Raw genomic sequence first — 18383 nt, 5'->3', positions numbered from 1 at the left:
GGCCGGCTGGCTTGACCGTTAAGGGTGCTGTAACCCCCGAAAGTACACTCCAGTCCAAACCAAAAAAAAAAATTATTTTCTGTGTTTGTGAATTGTGTGCGCAGTAGCCGCACGTGCATCAACAAAGTAGTGCCAATCGTGCGCCTGTGTCATAAGTAAAGGGCCGGCTGGCTTGACCGTTAAGGGTGCTGTAACCCCCGAAAGTACACTCCAGTCCAAACCAAAAAAAAAATTATTTTCTGTGTTTGTGAATTGTGTGCGCAGTAGCCGCACGTGCATCAACAAAGTAGTGCCAAGCGTGCGCCTGTGTCATAAGTAAAGGGCCGGCTGGCTTGACCGTTAAAGGGTGCTGTAACCCCCAAAGTACACTCCAGTCCAAACCAAAAAAAAAATTATTCTCTGTGTTTGTGAATTGTGTGCGCAGTAGCCGCACGTGCATCAACAAAGTAGTGCCAAGCGTGCGCCTGTGTCATAAGTAAAGGGCCGGCTGGCTTGACCATTAAAGGGTGCTGTAACCCCCGAAAGTACACTCCAGTCCAAACCAAAAAAAAAATTATTTTCTGTGTTTGTGAATTGTGTGCGCAGTAGCCGCACGTGCATCAACAAAGTAGTGCCAAGCGTGCGCCTGTGTCATAAGTAAAGGGCCGGCTGGCTTGACCGTTAAGGGTGCTGTAACCCCCGAAAGTACACTCCAGTCCAAACCAAAAAAAAATTATTTTCTGTGTTTGTGAATTGTGTGCGCAGTAGCCGCACGTGCATCAACAAAGTAGTGCCAAGCGTGCGCCTGTGTCATAAGTAAAGGGCCGGCTGGCTTGACCGTTAAGGGTGCTGTAACCCCCGAAAGTACACTCCAGTCCAAACCAAAAAAAAAAATTATTTTCTGTGTTTGTGAATTGTGTGCGCAGTAGCCGCACGTGCATCAACAAGTAGTGCCAATCGTGCGCCTGTGTCATAAGTAAAGGGCCGGCTGGCTTGACCGTTAAGGGTGCTGTAACCCCCGAAAGTACACTCCAGTCCAAACCAAAAAAAAAATTATTTTCTGTGTTTGTGAATTGTGTGCGCAGTAGCCGCACGTGCATCAACAAAGTAGTGCCAAGCGTGCGCCTGTGTCATAAGTAAAGGGCCAGCTGGCTTGACCGTTAAAGGGTGCTGTAACCCCCAAAGTACACTCCAGTCCAAACCAAAAAAAAAATTATTCTCTGTGTTTGTGAATTGTGTGCGCAGTAGCCGCACGTGCATCAACAAAGTAGTGCCAAGCGTGCGCCTGTGTCATAAGTAAAGGGCCGGCTGGCTTGACCGTTAAAGGGTGCTGTAACCCCCGAAAGTACACTCCAGTCCAAACCAAAAAAAAAATTATTTTCTGTGTTTGTGAATTGTGTGCGCAGTAGCCGCACGTGCATCAACAAAGTAGTGCCAAGCGTGCGCCTGTGTCATAAGTAAAGGGCCGGCTGGCTTGACCGTTAAAGGGTGCTGTAACCCCCGAAAGTACACTCCAGTCCAAACCAAAAAAAAAATTATTTTCTGTGTTTGTGAATTGTGTGCGCAGTAGCCGCACGTGCATCAACAAAGTAGTGCCAAGCGTGCGCCTGTGTCATAAGTAAAGGGCCGGCTGGCTTGACCGTTAAAGGGTGCTGTAACCCCCAAAGTACACTCCAGTCCAAACCAAAAAAAAAATTATTTTCTGTGTTTGTGAATTGTGTGCGCAGTAGCCGCACGTGCATCAACAAAGTAGTGCCAAGTGTGCGCCTGTGTCATAAGTAAAGGGCCGGCTGGCTTGACCGTTAAAGGGTGCTGTAACCCCCGAAAGTACACTCCAGTCCAAACCAAAAAAAAAATTATTTTCTGTGTTTGTGAATTGTGTGCGCAGTAGCCGCACGTGCATCAACAAAGTAGTGCCAAGCGTGCGCCTGTGTCATAAGTAAAGGGCCGGCTGGCTTGACCGTTAAAGGGTGCTGTAACCCCCGAAAGTACACTCCAGTCCAAACCAAAAAAAAAATTATTTTCTGTGTTTGTGAATTGTGTGCGCAGTAGCCGCACGTGCATCAACAAAGTAGTGCCAAGCGTGCGCCTGTGTCATAAGTAAAGGGCCGGCTGGCTTGACCGTTAAAGGGTGCTGTAACCCCCGAAAGTACACTCCAGTCCAAACCAAAAAAAAATATATTTTCTGTGTTTGTGAATTGTGTGCGCAGTAGCCGCACGTGCATCAACAAAGTAGTGCCAAGCGTGCGCCTGTGTCATAAGTAAAGGGCCGGCTGGCTTGACCGTTAAGGGTGCTGTAACCCCCGAAAGTACACTCCAGTCCAAACCAAAAAAAAAATTATTTTCTGTGTTTGTGAATTGTGTGCGCAGTAGCCGCACGTGCATCAACAAAGTAGTGCCAAGCGTGCGCCTGTGTCATAAGTAAAGGGCCGGCTGGCTTGACCGTTAAGGGTGCTGTAACCCCCGAAAGTACACTCCAGTCCAAACCAAAAAAAAAAATTATTTTCTGTGTTTGTGAATTGTGTGCGCAGTAGCCGCATGTGCATCAACAAAGTAGTGCCAATCGTGCGCCTGTGTCATAAGTAAAGGGCCGGCTGGCTTGACCGTTAAGGGTGCTGTAACCCCCGAAAGTACACTCCAGTCCAAACCAAAAAAAAATTTATTTTCTGTGTTTGTGAATTGTGTGCGCAGTAGCCGCACGTGCATCAACAAAGTAGTGCCAAGCGTGCGCCTGTGTCATAAGTAAAGGGCCGGCTGGCTTGACCGTTAAAGGGTGCTGTAACCCCCAAAGTACACTCCAGTCCAAACCAAAAAAAAAATTATTCTCTGTGTTTGTTAATTGTGTGCGCAGTAGCCGCACGTGCATCAACAAAGTAGTGCCAAGCGTGCGCCTGTGTCATAAGTAATGGGCCGGCTGGCTTGACCGTTAAAGGGTGCTGTAACCCCCGAAAGTACACTCCAGTCCAAACCAAAAAAAAAATTATTTTCTGTGTTTGTGAATTGTGTGCGCAGTAGCCGCACGTGCATCAACAAAGTAGTGCAAAGCGTGCGCCTGTGTCATAAGTAAAGGGCCGGCTGGCTTGACCGTTAAAGGGTGCTGTAACCCCCGAAAGTACACTCCAGTCCAAACCAAAAAAAAAATTATTTTCTGTGTTTGTGAATTGTGTGCGCAGTAGCCGCACGTGCATCAACAAAGTAGTGCCAAGCGTGCGCCTGTGTCATAAGTAAAGGGCCGGCTGGCTTGACCGTTAAAGGGTGCTGTAACCCCCAAAGTACACTCCAGTCCAAACCAAAAAAAAAAATATTTTCTGTGTTTGTGAATTGTGTGCGCAGTAGCCGCACGTGCATCAACAAAGTAGTGCCAAGCGTGCGCCTGTGTCATAAGTAAAGGGCCGGCTGGCTAGACCGTTAAAGGGTGCTGTAACCCCCGAAAGTACACTCCAGTCCAAACCAAAAAAAAAATTATTTTCTGTGTTTGTGAATTGTGTGCGCAGTAGCCGCACGTGCATCAACAAAGTAGTGCCAAGTGTGCGCCTGTGTCATAAGTAAAGGGCCGGCTGGCTTGACTGTTAAAGGGTTCTGTAACCCCCAAAGTACACTCCAAACCAAAAAAATATATATTTTCTGTGTTTGTGACTTGTGTGCACTGTGGCTGCACGTGCATCAACAAAGGAGCAGCGCCAAGCGTGCGCCTGTGTCCCATAACTAAAGAGCCGGCTGGCTCATTTCTTAAAGGGTGGTGTAACCCACAAAGTGCACTACTCTCCAGCAAAAATAAAAAAATATTTTCTGTGTTTGTGTGCGCTTTAGCCGCACGTATATATATCAGTATAACATAAATGGAGGACCAAACTTTCTCCGATAAAAATAAAATAGGGAAAGATCAAGAACCACTTCCTCCTAGTGCTGTTGCTGCTGCTGGGAGTTGTTCATCATCCCAGAGAGGAAGTAGGAACATCACTACTTTTACTAAACAATTGACCCTCCAACAGTCCCTAGCGATGAGGATGAAGTACGACAGCAGTCATCCTGAAGCAAAACGTATAACTGTGGCCTTGACTGCTATGTTGGTGTTAGACGTGCGTCCGGTATCCGACATTAGTACAGTGGGATTTAGACAATTGATGGAGGTAGTGTGTCCTCGGTTCCAAATCCCGTCTAGATTCCACCTGCATCCTCAAAGCAGCAGCTACAAGCGTGCGTCTGTCTGTTAAAGGGTGGTGACACCCTCAAAGTGTGCTACACAAACAATTAAAATATTGTTCTTTTTTTTTCTGTCTTTGTGAATTGTGTGGGCTGTAGCCACACTTGCATCCTCAAAGCAGCAGCGACAAGCGTGCGTCTGTCTGTTAAAGGGTGTTGTAACTCTCAAAGTGCTCCAAAAAAAATCAAAAAAAATTTTTTAATGTGTTTTTGACTTGTGTGCGATGTAGCCACACTTGCATCCTCAAAGCAGCAGCGACAAGCGTGCGTCTGTCTGTTAAAGGGTGGTGACACCCTCAAAGTGTGCTACACAAACAATAAAAATATTCTTCTTTTTTCTGTCTTTGTGAATTGTGTGGGCTGTAGCCGCACCTGCATCCTTAAAGCAGCAGCGACAAGCGTGCGTCTGTCTGTTAAAGGGTGGTGACACCCTCACAGTGTGCTACACAAACAATTAAAATATTGTTCTTTTTTTTTCGGTCTTTGTGAAATGTGTGGGCTGTAGCCGCACCTGCATCCTTAAAGCAGCAGCGACAAGCGTGCGTCTGTCTGTTAAAGGGTGGTGTAACTCTCAAAGTGCTCCAAAAAATAAAAAAATATTTTTTTAATGTGTTTGTGACTTGTGTGCGATGTAGCCGCACTTGCATCCTCAAAGCAGCAGCGACAAGCGTGCGTCTGTCTGTTAAAGGGTGGTGACACCCTCAAAGTGTGCTACACAAACAATTAAAATATTCTTTTTCTTTTTTCTGTCTTTGTGAATTGTGTGGGCTGTAGCCGCACCTGCATCCTTAAAGCAGCAGCGACAAGTGTGCGTCTGTCTGTTAAAGGGTGGTGACACCCTCAAAGTGTGCTACACAAACAATTAAAATATTGTTCTTTTTTTTTCGGTCTTTGTGAAATGTGTGGGCTGTAGCCGCACCTGCATCCTTAAAGCAGCAGCGACAAGCGTGCGTCTGTCTGTTAAAGGGTGGTGACACCCTCAAAGTGTGCTACACAAACAATAAAAATATTCTTCTTCTTTTTTCTGTCTTTGTGAATTGTGTGGGCTGTAGCCGCACTTGCATCCTCAAAGCAGCAGCAACAAGCGTACGTCTGTCTGTTAAAGGGTGGTGTAACCCTCAAAGTGTGCTCCACAAACAATAAAAATATTCTTTTTTTTTTTCTGTCTTTGTGAATTGTGTGGGCTGTAGCCGCACTTGAATCCTCAAAGCAGCAGCGACAAGCGTGCGTCTGTCTGTTAAAGGATTACATCGGTGACAGCATCCAAGTAGGCATGTCAGACAGTCCGTACCTGTACTGGCAGGAAAAAGAAGCAATTTGGAGGCCCCTGTACAAACTGGCTCTATTTTACCTGAGTTGCCCCCCCTCCAGTGTGTACTCCGAAAGAGTGTTTAGTGCAGCCGGGAACCTTGTCAGCGAAAGGCGTAGGAGGTTGCTTCCACAAAATGTGGAGAAGATGATGTTCATAAAATTAATTATCAACTCTTCCAGGGAGACCAGCCTCCAGAACGTACAGAGGGACCTGTGGTTCCAGCAGGGACGAATTAATACTCTGTGAGGATGAGGATGTACACACTGAAGAGGGTGAGGAATCGGTGGATGAGGAGGATGAGGATGACATCTTGCCTCCGTAGAGCCAGTTTGTGCAGGGACAGATTAATTGCCAGCTTGTTTTGTGGGGGCCCAAACGAACCAATCATTTCAGCCACAGTTGTGTGGCAGACCCTGGCGCTGAAATGATTGGTTTGTTAAAGTGGGCATGTCCTGTTTATACAACATAAGGGTGGGTGGGAGGGCCCAAGGACAATTCCATCTTGCACCTCTTTTTTTTCTTTGCATTATGTACAGTTTGGGGCCTAGTTTTTCAATGCCATCCTGTCTGCCACTGCAGTTTCACGCCTAGATGGGTCACGTGTTTGTGCCGCCCACTCGTGTCGCTTAGCATAGTCATCCAGCTACCTCGGTGCAACCTTTTGGACATAAAAACACTATTGTGAGGTGTGAGGTATTCAGAATAGACTGGAAATGAGTGGAAATTAAGGTTATTGAGGTTAATAATAGCATAGGAGCAGAAAAACCTACAAATTCTGTGATTTTAGCTGTTTTTATGCTTTTTTTCAAAAAAATACAGATCCAAAACACAAAACCCAGAACCCAAAACACGGAAGGGTGGTTTTGGCAAAACCAATCCAGATCCAAAACACGAAGAAAGATCCAGATCCAAAACCAAAACACAAAACACGAAAAGTGGCCGGTGCACACCCCTAATATATATATATATATACACATATATATATATATATACATATATATATAAATACACACACACACACATATATATATATATATATATATATACACACACATATATATATATAAACACACACACACACACATATATATATATATATATATATATATATATATATACAGATATACTCATACTCCCTAACAATAGACCCCAGCATGGAGACAGAGTGTAGTGAGGGGAGGGTGATGCTCAGTGCAGCATGAGGGCACAGTACCATTTATGGGAGTGATGGCTTCTGCTGACTTTGTATCACCCGGCTCCAAGCGCTGCTGCTGATGCCGCCGCGGGTGCAGGGGAGCCGCTGCGCTGGACTGCCAATGGTCCTGACTCCTGAGAGGAGGGCAGGAAGGGTGCAGCTTCCGGTATGCGCTCTCGACTGAAGCACAAATTTCGGAAGCATGGCCGCAAGCCCGGGCCAGCAGGCAGTGTGAGCCGGCCCGGCAGGTGATGTGAACTGGCCCTGCATGGGGGAGGATGGGACCGGCCCAGCGGGAACCTTCCCGCTGTCCCGGTGGCCCAATCCGCCCCTGAGCACCACTCCCTCACCCAGCACAGGACCCTTCACAGCACAGCACCCATCACCCCTCAGCCATCACAGCACCTTTCACAGCACAGTTTACATCATAGCACCCATCACACCTCAGCCAGCACAGCACCCCTCACACAGTCAGCACCCATCACTCACAGTACAGGCTGACTCTCCACACCACACCCGCTGCATATAATTTTGCAGGGCACCCATGTAGGCTGTTGTAGCACATCAGTAGAATGGTAACAGATCATTGCAGCTTGTTGTTACCCACTATCTCCTTCTATCTTGGTGGCTATTATTATTTCTAATCCACACACTGGGTTCCTTCTTAGCAATGTGGATGATGAGAGTCCACCCATGCCCTTTGCCCACTCCCAATATGTCCCCCCCATAGCAGTGTCATAAACACTGAGCCCCCACTCGCCATATGTCTCTGCCGCCTCTCATCCAGCTCTTACCTTTATGCTGTATGGCTGGGGCAGGGTTCTGCAGCTCCGCGCGTGTTGAATGGCTTCCTATGCAGCTGCTCAGTGCTGAGCCTCTACTCAGGCAGAAAGTGAAAGTAAACATACTTCCTGCCTGTCTGAAACTGAGCTCCGGCTCTGTGTTCAGCTGCTGCAGTCTCCGGATCTCTCCTCCTGGCTGGCTTGGATCGCTGAGATAGCAATCAGCACCCGAGCCAGCTCAAAGAAAAAGAATTGTACCGCTGGCCCTAGGCTTGGGATGCCCCCTAGACATTCTAGGTGCACCTAGGCATCTGCCTAAAATGCCTATGCCTAGGGTCGGCCCTGGGCGCAGCTGTTTGCCGGCTGCGCGGCCGGCAGTTTATTCGGAGAATGCTGGTTCTCACGCCTAAACACCCAGGTTAAGTCGCGAGAACCGTCATTCTCCGACTTAACCAATTTCCAACCAGGCACACAGCGCGGTGTATTGAATAGCTGCGGGTGCTGCCTCCTGCGGCTATTCATCTTCGCATTGAATTGAATTCGGCCCAATGTACTTACACTTGTGAGGGTAAATCCTGCATTCTATACAGATGTTGATGATTGGTTTTAGAGGGACCAACAAGAAAAATTATCAATAATTCAATTGCACTAATCAAAGTATTAAGTGTTTTTTCATTTTTTATTGAGAGAGCTAATGTCCCGGAATTTATGTGAGTTGATACGTAGTATAATTTGTTGGTTAGAATGCAGTTACAAACACTTAGTTAAAAGTTTTTAATGTAATGTTAATTATGTGATTTATTTGGTTCAATCTCTAGGACATACTGGAAGATTCTTAAAGGCCATATACTGTACCGGATTGTTTTTAATCCTAGTACAATCATCCTTTCAGATTGCTTTCAACTACATACCTCCTGAAGGTAACACATCTGATCTGTGAGCTGAGTGAAACTAGGGATTCTGTAGATTATTGATATAGGAGAAAAGCTGCTTGCTTCATATTTAGGGTAAGAGTGAGGCTGTCTGCTGGAGAGAGAAAGAGAGAGAGAGAGAGCGAGAGAGAGAGAGAGAGAGAGAGAGAGAGAGAGAGAGAGATAGGGATTGTTGCCTGTGAGGTGAGAGTGGAATTGTCTATTACAAATTTAGTATCAGAGAGACATGCTATTGCATATATAGGGAGGGGAGGCAATCGGGAAGCCGACTGCCTAAATACCGGCAGCCGGCTTCCCGACTGTCTTATCCCGGCAAGGGTGAAATGCCGGTCGTCTAGATGTAGACGCCCGCATTTCCCCGATGCCAGGAGACCGGCGCCCGGCATCACGATCGTAGTGATGCCGGGCGCCGCGAGCGGACAGCCGCAGGGGGGAGGATTAGGTTTAGGGCTCCCGGGGGGAACTTAGGGTTAGGCACCCCCCCAGGAGGGTTAGGGTGAGGCTAGGGGGAGGGAGGGTTAGGGTTAGGCACCCCCGGGGGGGACTTAGGGTTAGGCACCCCCCCGGGGGACTTAGGTTTAGGCAGCGGGGAAGGGGGTGGTTAGGGTTAGGCACTTAGAGGGGGGATTAGGGTTAGGCACTTGGGGGGGAAGTTAGGGTTAGGCACCCCTAAGGAGGGTTAGGGTTAGGGGGGTTAGGTTAGGTTAATGGATACTTACCTATCCACGATCGGGATTTCCAGCGCTGTCGGGCTTCCGCTGCGTCGCACTCTGCTCCTGTCGGGCTGCCGCTGGCAGGAATCGAACCGCCGGCCATGCGGCCGGCGGTTTTTCATACCTATTCCATAGGATGAGAGACAGTAACTGATTGCTTGCTGCCTATGGAGTGTGAAGTAGATTGCTTTATGTACAAAAGAGAGGTAGCATATCATACATGTGGGTGGAGGCTGTTTACTGTTATACCCCTTTTACACTGGCCAAATAATCCTGGTTATTGCTGGGTGAACCCGGGTCACCGCTCGGTGCTAAAGGGGCAGGGTTGGGTTCCTGGGTCGAGCAACCTGGGTAGTAAGCAGGGTTTAACATGGTAACGACCTGTGTAACCCTGAAATGTGAACGGGAGACCCGAATCACCCGGCCCGGGTCCCCTCAACACCCTGTGGAGAGTCGGCTCACTAGCACTTGGAGATGATGTCATCTTCAAGCGCAGGCAGAGGAGAAGCCCAGGTAATAACCCAGTACAGTCTGCGGTGTAAATGGTTCTCAAGCCGCTGTGACCATGCTTGAAAGTGTGTGTTCATTGACCCAGGCTGGCCCCAGGTTTTAGGTGCAAAAGGGGTATTTGTGAGGCTGTCTGATGCTTGCTGAGTACTAACTGGAGGCAACTTGTACATTCTAAAATGTGATAGATTGAGAGTGACTGCTTTCTGTAGCTGAGTGTGAGGAAGTCTGAAAGTGTTCTGCATTTATGACTAGACAATGAGGTTTATTATGGCGGAAATGTGTGTGGACAATGAAAACTATTTACATTACTAGAAAAAAACTGTGTGGTCAGTGAGCTTTCCACAAGCTCTTAACAACGATCCAGTAATTCATTGCTGTCTTTTCAGATTATTTGTGGGAAGAGATCCTGAAACACTTTGGAATTGTAAGGTGAGAGGGATATTTTTTAAGCATTAAATGGCAGGAATTGGACAATTATTTTTTAATTCTCTCAACATTTATATCTCAAGTAGTCGCGAGCTCAATACTGTGAAGACTAGCGTTACATTAAATCACAATTTGTGGGATATTTTAGTGAAGTGTGCACCCAATTCCCAAGCAATTCAATTAGAACAGCATTGTGTTGATGTTGCACGTTAAATCTGCAGTGTACCTACCGCCTATGTGAAGTAAGTGAAAAAGTGGGGAAATCACCCTGAACCTCAAAAAAGTGGCTATTAAGAAAGCGGAACTTAGAAGGCTGTTAGTGCTAGCAAGCAAAATATTGGAGGCAATTAAATTATATGTTGGTGTGATTTTTGCAAATTTTTTAAATTATGGAAAAATTATAGCCAATAAGTGTATTTCAGCTAATAAAAGTGTCTACAGCATTTTTCAGCTAATAAAAGTGTCTACAGCATTTCAAATAACTATATATTGATTTTAAAGTATTTCTATACAAGTTTCAAATACAAATGTAAAAAAATAATTGTTACTCACATCTGCAAGTTTCAAAACCCCTTTACCAGGGGCGTAGCCAGAACTTTGTGGGCCCCATCAGGGGTGTATTTATAATGGGTGCAGGGTGTGCGGTGCACACAGGCCCCACAGGTACAGGGGGGGCACGCACCGCACACCCTGCACCCATAAATTTTTTTAATACTTACCTCTTCGATGTACCATGGAGTAGCACTGCAAAAAATGCCTGGAAAATGGCTGCCACGGCCATTTTCCCGGTGTTTTGCGCATGCGCAGAAGGAAATCACCTGTAAAATGGCTGCTGCGCGATTTTCCCAGTGATCTGCGCATCTACCCAGTGACTCCGGGTACACTCTAGTGTCTGGAGTCTACCGCTGCTGTCAGTTTGCTGATGGCAGCCGGGAAGAGAGGAGGGGGCCCCAGACTAGGAGTGAACAAGGCCCCCTCTTCCCTTAGAATGCCCCTGGGCCCCATAGCAACATTTTGAAGAGGTCCTTACCCCCTTCTAGAGAGACACCTCTCTGCACAGTAGTTGTTCATTTTATGTCCAATAGCAGTACCTCATTTTATGAATAATAGTGGTGCCCTAGTTCATGCTATGCCCCATAGTAGTGCCCTACATCACATTATACCGTACTGTGCACCCAGGTCATATTATGCCATATTATAATGTTCCAAGTTAACGATATGCCGGCTTGTACTGCTGCTGGTACTCATGCCAGACACAGTGCTCCCAGTGCACATTATGTAATACAGTGCTTAGCTTGCAAATTTCGGGAACCTAGGACCTGATTCAGAGTCGGACGCTATGCTGCGCTCGGTCACATTGAGCGATGTTTTGCATTCTGCGCATGCGTATGAGTGCGCAAACCAGCCATTGTGATGGGAAAGTGCTCGCCCCGTAGCCCGCAGTCGGGCCGCTATTTTGAATGACAGATAGTGTCGTTTGTGGGTGGTAACGGGAAGGTTGCAATGTTGTGGTAGGAAAAGGCTACCACAAGTGCTGCGAGCAGCTCCGATGGCTCTCGATGTTCCTGATTAATCCTCCAACTGCCGGAGATGACGTGTGTTGCGAGTGGCAAAGGGGCGTCTTTATACAGGGGCGAGCGCATAGTGCGGCCGCTCGCTATTACTTAGTGGGCAGCTTTACGCGACGGAGTGTGAGCACATGATTTAAATAGCCGGCCCCTTTTATCCAGCCAGCGAACTCAAATAGCGTCCGGGTCTGAATCAGGCCCCTAGTACAGAACTTTATGACCTGGGTGCAGTTGAGTCTAGCCCCAGAGATTGGCCCCCTAAGCCTCTGGACCTCATAGCAATGGCACCCCTGCACCCACTATAACTACACCCATGCTCTTTACCATCATATCACAACACCTCAAACTACATGTTCCATATCATTAAGACCATTTTTCTGCTTTTTAGAGAAAATGACATGAAATATGCAATGCTGTAGAGAGGTGGGCTTGAGTAATTTTGGGGTGTGTGGTCTATTGTAATGAAGCGTGGCCACGCCACCTTACAAAAAATAAAAATAAAAATTTGTATGCGCTCCACCGGGGGGCCGTGTGCCCTTCAGCCAGGGATAAATCTAGGAAGCGGGTGCATGATAAGTGTGATCGCTCCCTCCCGCACAGCCAGATGAGACTGCTGCTGATCAGTGGCTGCCGCTGATAGGTAAGGAAGGGGGGCAGGCCGCAGACCCAGGCCCCCACCGCGCTCCTCCAAGCCCGGACCCGGGTAATTAATAACCGCTCACCCCTTCTCATGCATATGGAAACATGACGTCTTTATTATTCATATTTTTCTATCTAAAAACCTCTAAATACCTTTTTTTTTTTACTATCTAAATACCTCTAAATGCTTTAGTATTAATTGTGAGGGGTGTTCCAGTGACTGAACTGTGGGCCTGATTCATTACGGATCGCAACTGCGAATGCAATAGCAATTACGCCCGCAGTTCAACTGTGATAGTATTCTAATCCATTGCGATCGCTATACCGCCGCAGCACTACACAAAGATGCTCACTTTACCTTACACACATCTGTAATGTTAAGCAAGACTGCGAAACCATCGGTACAATCGAGTACCATCACAGCCTCACACACAATTACACAAGCTCTGACCTTACTCAGAAATTGCTAACTTCAGTGCAGCATGCTATGAGACCTCAGGCTCCGTCCGGCTTCGCAGTGGATAATTTATGCACGACTATGCAATGGCTTTCAAACGCACTGGCACGCCTTTGTTTTGCCAACCACCCCCCAACACTACCCACAAATGGCACTTCCTGTCAATCACTCTGCGATGGATCTACGTGGTCACTGTGATCGCAGTCACGATCGCAGTGGCCGGCTCACGGGCGCACGCACTGTGATGCATACGCATGTGCAGAACGAAACAATCAGCTGATTGCATGCGTATTAGCAACTGTGATCCTTGCTGAATCAGCGTCCTGTAATTTGTACATGAATATAAGGATTTTCCCAAATTTTCACCACGTCTGGCGCTGTGAACTAAAATCCACATTAACTGTCATCAAGAACTGCGGTAATACAGATTTTTAATGGAATAGCAAGAACTCACGAATGCAGGTTTTTAACCTGTGTTAATCAATTTGTGGCCAACTCACAGCTATTGGGAAATGACACGTTAGCAGACAAATGTACAAATGAATACACATAATTAAAATTTTATTTAGATAGAACAGGTTAGTCTCTTCCTGGCATGAAAAGCTGATCAGAATGGTTTCATTTCAACCTCTCATTCTTCCACATTTTTGTTCATAAACCAAATACAGTAGTTTCCTTTTAGATATTGTTTCCTTCCTACCCTTGAATAATTTATGAAAGAGCAAAAATAGTTGGCCAAATCCTGGATTCCTCTATATTCAAGGATGAACTAAACGTTGGAGGTAAAAGCTCTGTGTGTTATACCAATTGCCCTTTTTTTTTTCTCACATATCTAGATTCAGCGATGTAGATGCCTGGAACATTGTTCGTCTGCTGGCCTCCGACATTGGGATGTTTTTCACTGGGCTTTTTATTCGAAGAACCTGTAAGAAGCTAGTAAGATCAGGAGGCCCCAAAATCAGTGTTCGTGTAAGCAATGAGGAGGAAGAGGAGGATGAGGTGAGTCTGCAACCACCTGAACCAACCCCTCCCTTCCACAAGCCCATTTTCACCTAATATCTCGGCATGTGTGAACCCAAAATTCATTATTGGGCATGTTGGTTGAAAGATGACCACTGTCTCGTTTTTAAGATAGATGTGTTTCATACTTTGTCTCTCATACTTTTGTCCACCTACATGTGTGACCATATAAGTTGAATCTCTCACTTAGGCCAAGCACCAGGATAGACCTTTGTGTGTCCAACATTTGAACGCAACCTTCAGTACACACTCTGCAGACAATTTAAAATCAGTATATTTAGGATTGAACATAAACTTACAGCAACAAGGAACGTACAAATCTATGGCGCTTCACTTCAAAGCTGCACAGGCTGATAAAAAGTCAACAACATATAAATGGAAATACAAAGAAAAAAACAGCCTCACTTGCACTCTGAATTGTCACAAAAGTTCATATGGATGAGTGTCCAAATTGCTCCAGTGAGATGGTCCACAATATAAAAAATTAAACAAAAACACACCATAGTGTAATATAGTAAAATCAAAGAGACACAACACCCCAAGGATGTGTGTGATGAATCAAGAAACAGTGTGTGTTTAACATAAACTTAGCCTATAAAGTGTTAATAATTTTATTCTGTATTTCTAAATTGATTAGCTGTTTGTAATTGGGATAAGGAGAGATGTCAGGTTTAGGGTGAACATTCAAAGTTCAGATATTGATCATGCTAAATGATTGTTTAGGGGTCACACATGCTACAGTTTTTCCAATTTGCTTGATAGCAACCAAATATAGAGGGTGTATTTATTGTAATGTGCACAACTGGCTTTTGTTGTTGTACAATAAATGTAAAGTACGATTTTCAATTCTTTCACAAGAAAATAATTATTCCCCCAAACAATGGCATCCCTCTTATTTTGTGTCAGTTAGGGACCTTTAAAATTGTGGTTGTGTAGAAAATCCCATAAGAGGGCAGCACCACATATGAAGTGATCATGTTGCCAATGCCAAGGTCTTTGTAGTTAAGAGTAATTTGAAGATTCGGGTGGAAATGAGTAGCCAGTGTGGGGATTTGCAGAGTGATGTAGATAATGCAGAGCTGGTAGAGAAGAAGATCTGTCCTGCTGGACTATTTAAGACAAATTGCAGTAGTCATAAGAGAGTCTATGAGCATTTTGAGTTTTTAGTTAATGTTTCTTTAAAGGTGAACCTATATTCCAGGGTGTATCTACTGTTTGGCCATTAGACTGTAGCACCAACAAGTTTTAGCCCGTAAGGTGCCTGTGGCTGCCCAGACCCATGGAAGGCTCTCCAAAAATTACCCCAGCCTTGCCTTTTGCTACGACATCCTGGCTCTGGGCTTCATCATGCAGCCTCCATGACGTTGTGGCCCAGAAATGCAGTGTATAACTTCATGACGTTGCAACACAGCTGAGTTGCCAGAGTCGCCTAGACTTTTAGATACAATACTTTGCCAAAAACACCCAAACCCCTAGATACAGTCTTGCATATATTATTAAGTCACTTGTGAGTTCTGTAGTCTGTTTAAAAGATCTCAGACCTGGGGCTCGATTCAATTACCTTACCCTCATGAGTCCATTGTTAAAACAAAAAACCCACAGCAAGTGGAAGGGGACACACACACCAAAGTTCCCTTTCTTCACCATCCTAGTACCTACAGAGATGGGGGCACATTAACACTCTACACTGCAGAAATAGTCCCAGGATGGGGGGAAGATCTCCCCCTATCTGGCTTTCAATAATTTTGAAAGTGGAGAGTCTACTCATTCAAATGATGTGACCGCTTAGTAAGTATAGCCTTGCGATCACCACCATCCCTGGTGAAAACCACTGTTGCATTAGACTCTGCTCCCCTGTTTTAGGTAGCATAAACATTAGCTGGAACTGTAGTTCAGAAACCATCATTCCTAAAAATTATTGTGACAGTGATGATCAAACCAGGAAGCGTGTTAGCCAAAATAATTTTGTAAAGATATATTAATTAAATTTGCAAGTAAGGGGAAAGGGAACTGTTTTAAATATATAAGCAAACATTTCAGGTTATCCTTATTGGTAGAATAAACAATTACCTCCAGGAAAATGGGACAGATCTAATTTAGCAAGACCTTACTCAATGACTTTGAGGTCTATAGTTAGGAGTAAATAACTTAGCTGGATCATTCAGGATTATAAGGCCGGATTTAGAATTGTACGCTAATGCCACCGCCGCTGCGTCTGTGTACACAGTGAATGTGTGAAAATATACAAATGTCACAGACGCCAAGGAATATATTGAGATACTCACCTGCGGCTTTGCATATCCAAGCATCTGACGTAGCATCGGTTGCAGATCCTTTGATTATCAGTCTTCTGAGTAGCCCTATGGTTTTGCAGAATGGCTGCGTGTACTGAGACGCTGGAGACATTTTGTTTTTCATACAGGAACACAGAAACAGGATGTGACACGCCCCCTAAACGATCACGACACACCTGCGTTCTTTGCTGCTACCTCCTACAAATGCTAAAATATAAGATAGAGAAGGTTTTGGCTATTGTGCACCGCACAATAGACAAAACCTCTATTTTATATATTGTTCTGGGTAATTTTTACCTTCTTGTCAGTGGCAGCACCCCCGAAACAAATGTAACTTTATTAATTAAAATATAAATACGGGGCTCTTACTGAGTACTGCTTGTGTGCTGACATGATTATCCCTTTGTCTTTTCTCCTACATATGCTCCCGGCCTGTCAATTACACTACGAGTAAAAAGTCGCTGACAGGGATTACATAGAAACATAGAATTTGACGACAGATAAGAACCACTTGGCCCATCTAGTCTGCCCTTTTTTAACTTTTGGTAACCTCAACCTTATATGATCCTCAGTTCATAATGTACATTGGCCCATGTGCAGTTTAACTTAGACTCAACTGCGAAAACATCGGTATAGCGTATAACTCTGAATCAGGCCCATAGTTCCTAAGGGGTCTATTTACTAAGCTTTGGATGGAGATAAAGTGGACGGAGATAAAGTACCAACCAACCAGCTCCTAACTGTCATTTTTCAAACACAGCCTGTGACATGGCAGTTAGGAGCTGATTGGCTGGTACGTGATCTCCATTCACTTTATCTCCATCCAAGGCTTAGTAAATAGACCCCTAAGTCACTGACGAGGTAGTGTTGCAATTAGGAAGGCAATGTTTTAGCTAATTTGCCATGAGTTTCTGAGAGAGTGTAATGTTCAGTACCTTGAACAATCTTTAGCTTGCGGAGTGCCGAAACCAGATTCGTAACAAAAGTCTTTCTCGGATTATCAACCCTGAGATCTTTGCATTGTTTCTAATACTGATAAGTTAACTAAGTGTTCCATTGTAAGGACAAATATTAAGGGAGATAGAGGGCAACCCCAATCCAATGTACTCTGTCAAACTCTTTCTCAGGAGAGGAGCATCATGGGAATTTTGTTGCATCTATCACAGCATATGGCAGCTGATAGTTTACATAATTCTAATAATTGTATTGGGCTATGCCCACAACTCCACAACTTGATTTTTTATTTTTTATTTTGGTGTCTCCCCATTTTTTTTTAGAAAGTGACCCCTAGTTCAACTCTGTGTCCAGTTCTTGGAGCACATAAACTGCTTGCTATATTCATTTAGAGGTCTTCAGGGTATTGATTGTGAGGATACCGGGTGTCCTGGGTATCCTGGGGTTCAGGGATCACACAGTGGAGCAGGTTATAATGAAGGAATGATGAACTTTATTCATGGAGACACAGAAATTCAGCAAACAGTAAGCAGGGTTATATCATTACAGTCCACTCAGAGTTCAGCAAAGTCTTTTCCAGCTGCTGTATATCTCTTCCCTACCTGGCCAGCTGTAACAGGGAACACAGAGCTGCTATATATCTCTTCCCTACCTGGCCAGCTGTAACGGGGCACACAGAGCTGTTATATATCTTAAGACACTGAGAGGGGACAACACCCCAACCTTCAGAGTCACACTCTACACACACACTATCCCACAATTCCTCTTGCTGCACCACCCTACTTCCCTCTCTCTCCCTCATTGGTGGGCTCAGGTGTCAGTCTTTGCAGAGAGGAAGGAGGAGGGTTTTGTAACAGGAACACACCTTTGCTGTCTGCTGCTGGCAAACTTCCTGTATGAGACATGCAGACTGAGGGTTTCAATTTAAGAACACAGAACTGGGTCATAACTCTTTTCAACATGCAGGCAAGTCCTAGAAGTCCTTTTCCCTTGTCTCCTCACATACCTCCCCCTTCTTAAATCGAGGAGACAGACATGGTCCCAATGTTGGAGTCCTGACTGTCGACTCGGCCCGAGGGTCTGCGAAGCTTGATATTTGTTTACTCACATCTGGATAGCCCGTCAGCATTGTGATGTTCTCGTCCCTTTTTGTGAGAAATGGAAAAGTTGAAACTTTGTAACGCCAGACTCCACCTCAACAACCTCCCATTTTCCCCCGAGGTTCTGTTTAGCCAATACAACGGGTTATGGTCAGTGACAACAGTAAATTCTTTCCCATAAAGATATGGTTGTAGCTTCTTTAAGGCCCAGACTATGGCTAGACATTCTTTTTCAATAGTGGCGTAGGCTATCTCTCGGTCAGCTAGTTTACGGGATAGATACACAATTGGATGTTCCC

The 18383-nt window shown here is 45.4% G+C and overlaps 1 protein-coding gene across 1 annotated transcript in view; it reads left to right on the top strand.

The window, feature by feature from the left end:
* The window catches only part of LOC148540651 (piezo-type mechanosensitive ion channel component 2-like), a 149597-nt gene that overhangs the window by 8916 nt on the left and 122298 nt on the right, over positions 1–18383 (top strand). The window contains exons 2-3 of the mRNA XM_088442911.1: positions 10013–10055; positions 13553–13715. Coding sequence (XP_088299037.1) covers positions 10013–10055; positions 13553–13715 — 206 coding nt within the window. The remainder of the gene's footprint in view (positions 1–10012; positions 10056–13552; positions 13716–18383) is intronic.

Source organism: Taudactylus pleione, unplaced genomic scaffold, assembly GCF_031769625.1.
Source record: "Taudactylus pleione unplaced genomic scaffold, aTauple2 ptg000018l, whole genome shotgun sequence".
NCBI classification, from domain to species: domain Eukaryota; kingdom Metazoa; phylum Chordata; class Amphibia; order Anura; family Myobatrachidae; genus Taudactylus; species Taudactylus pleione.
This window is presented reverse-complemented; position numbering and strand designations above follow the sequence as displayed.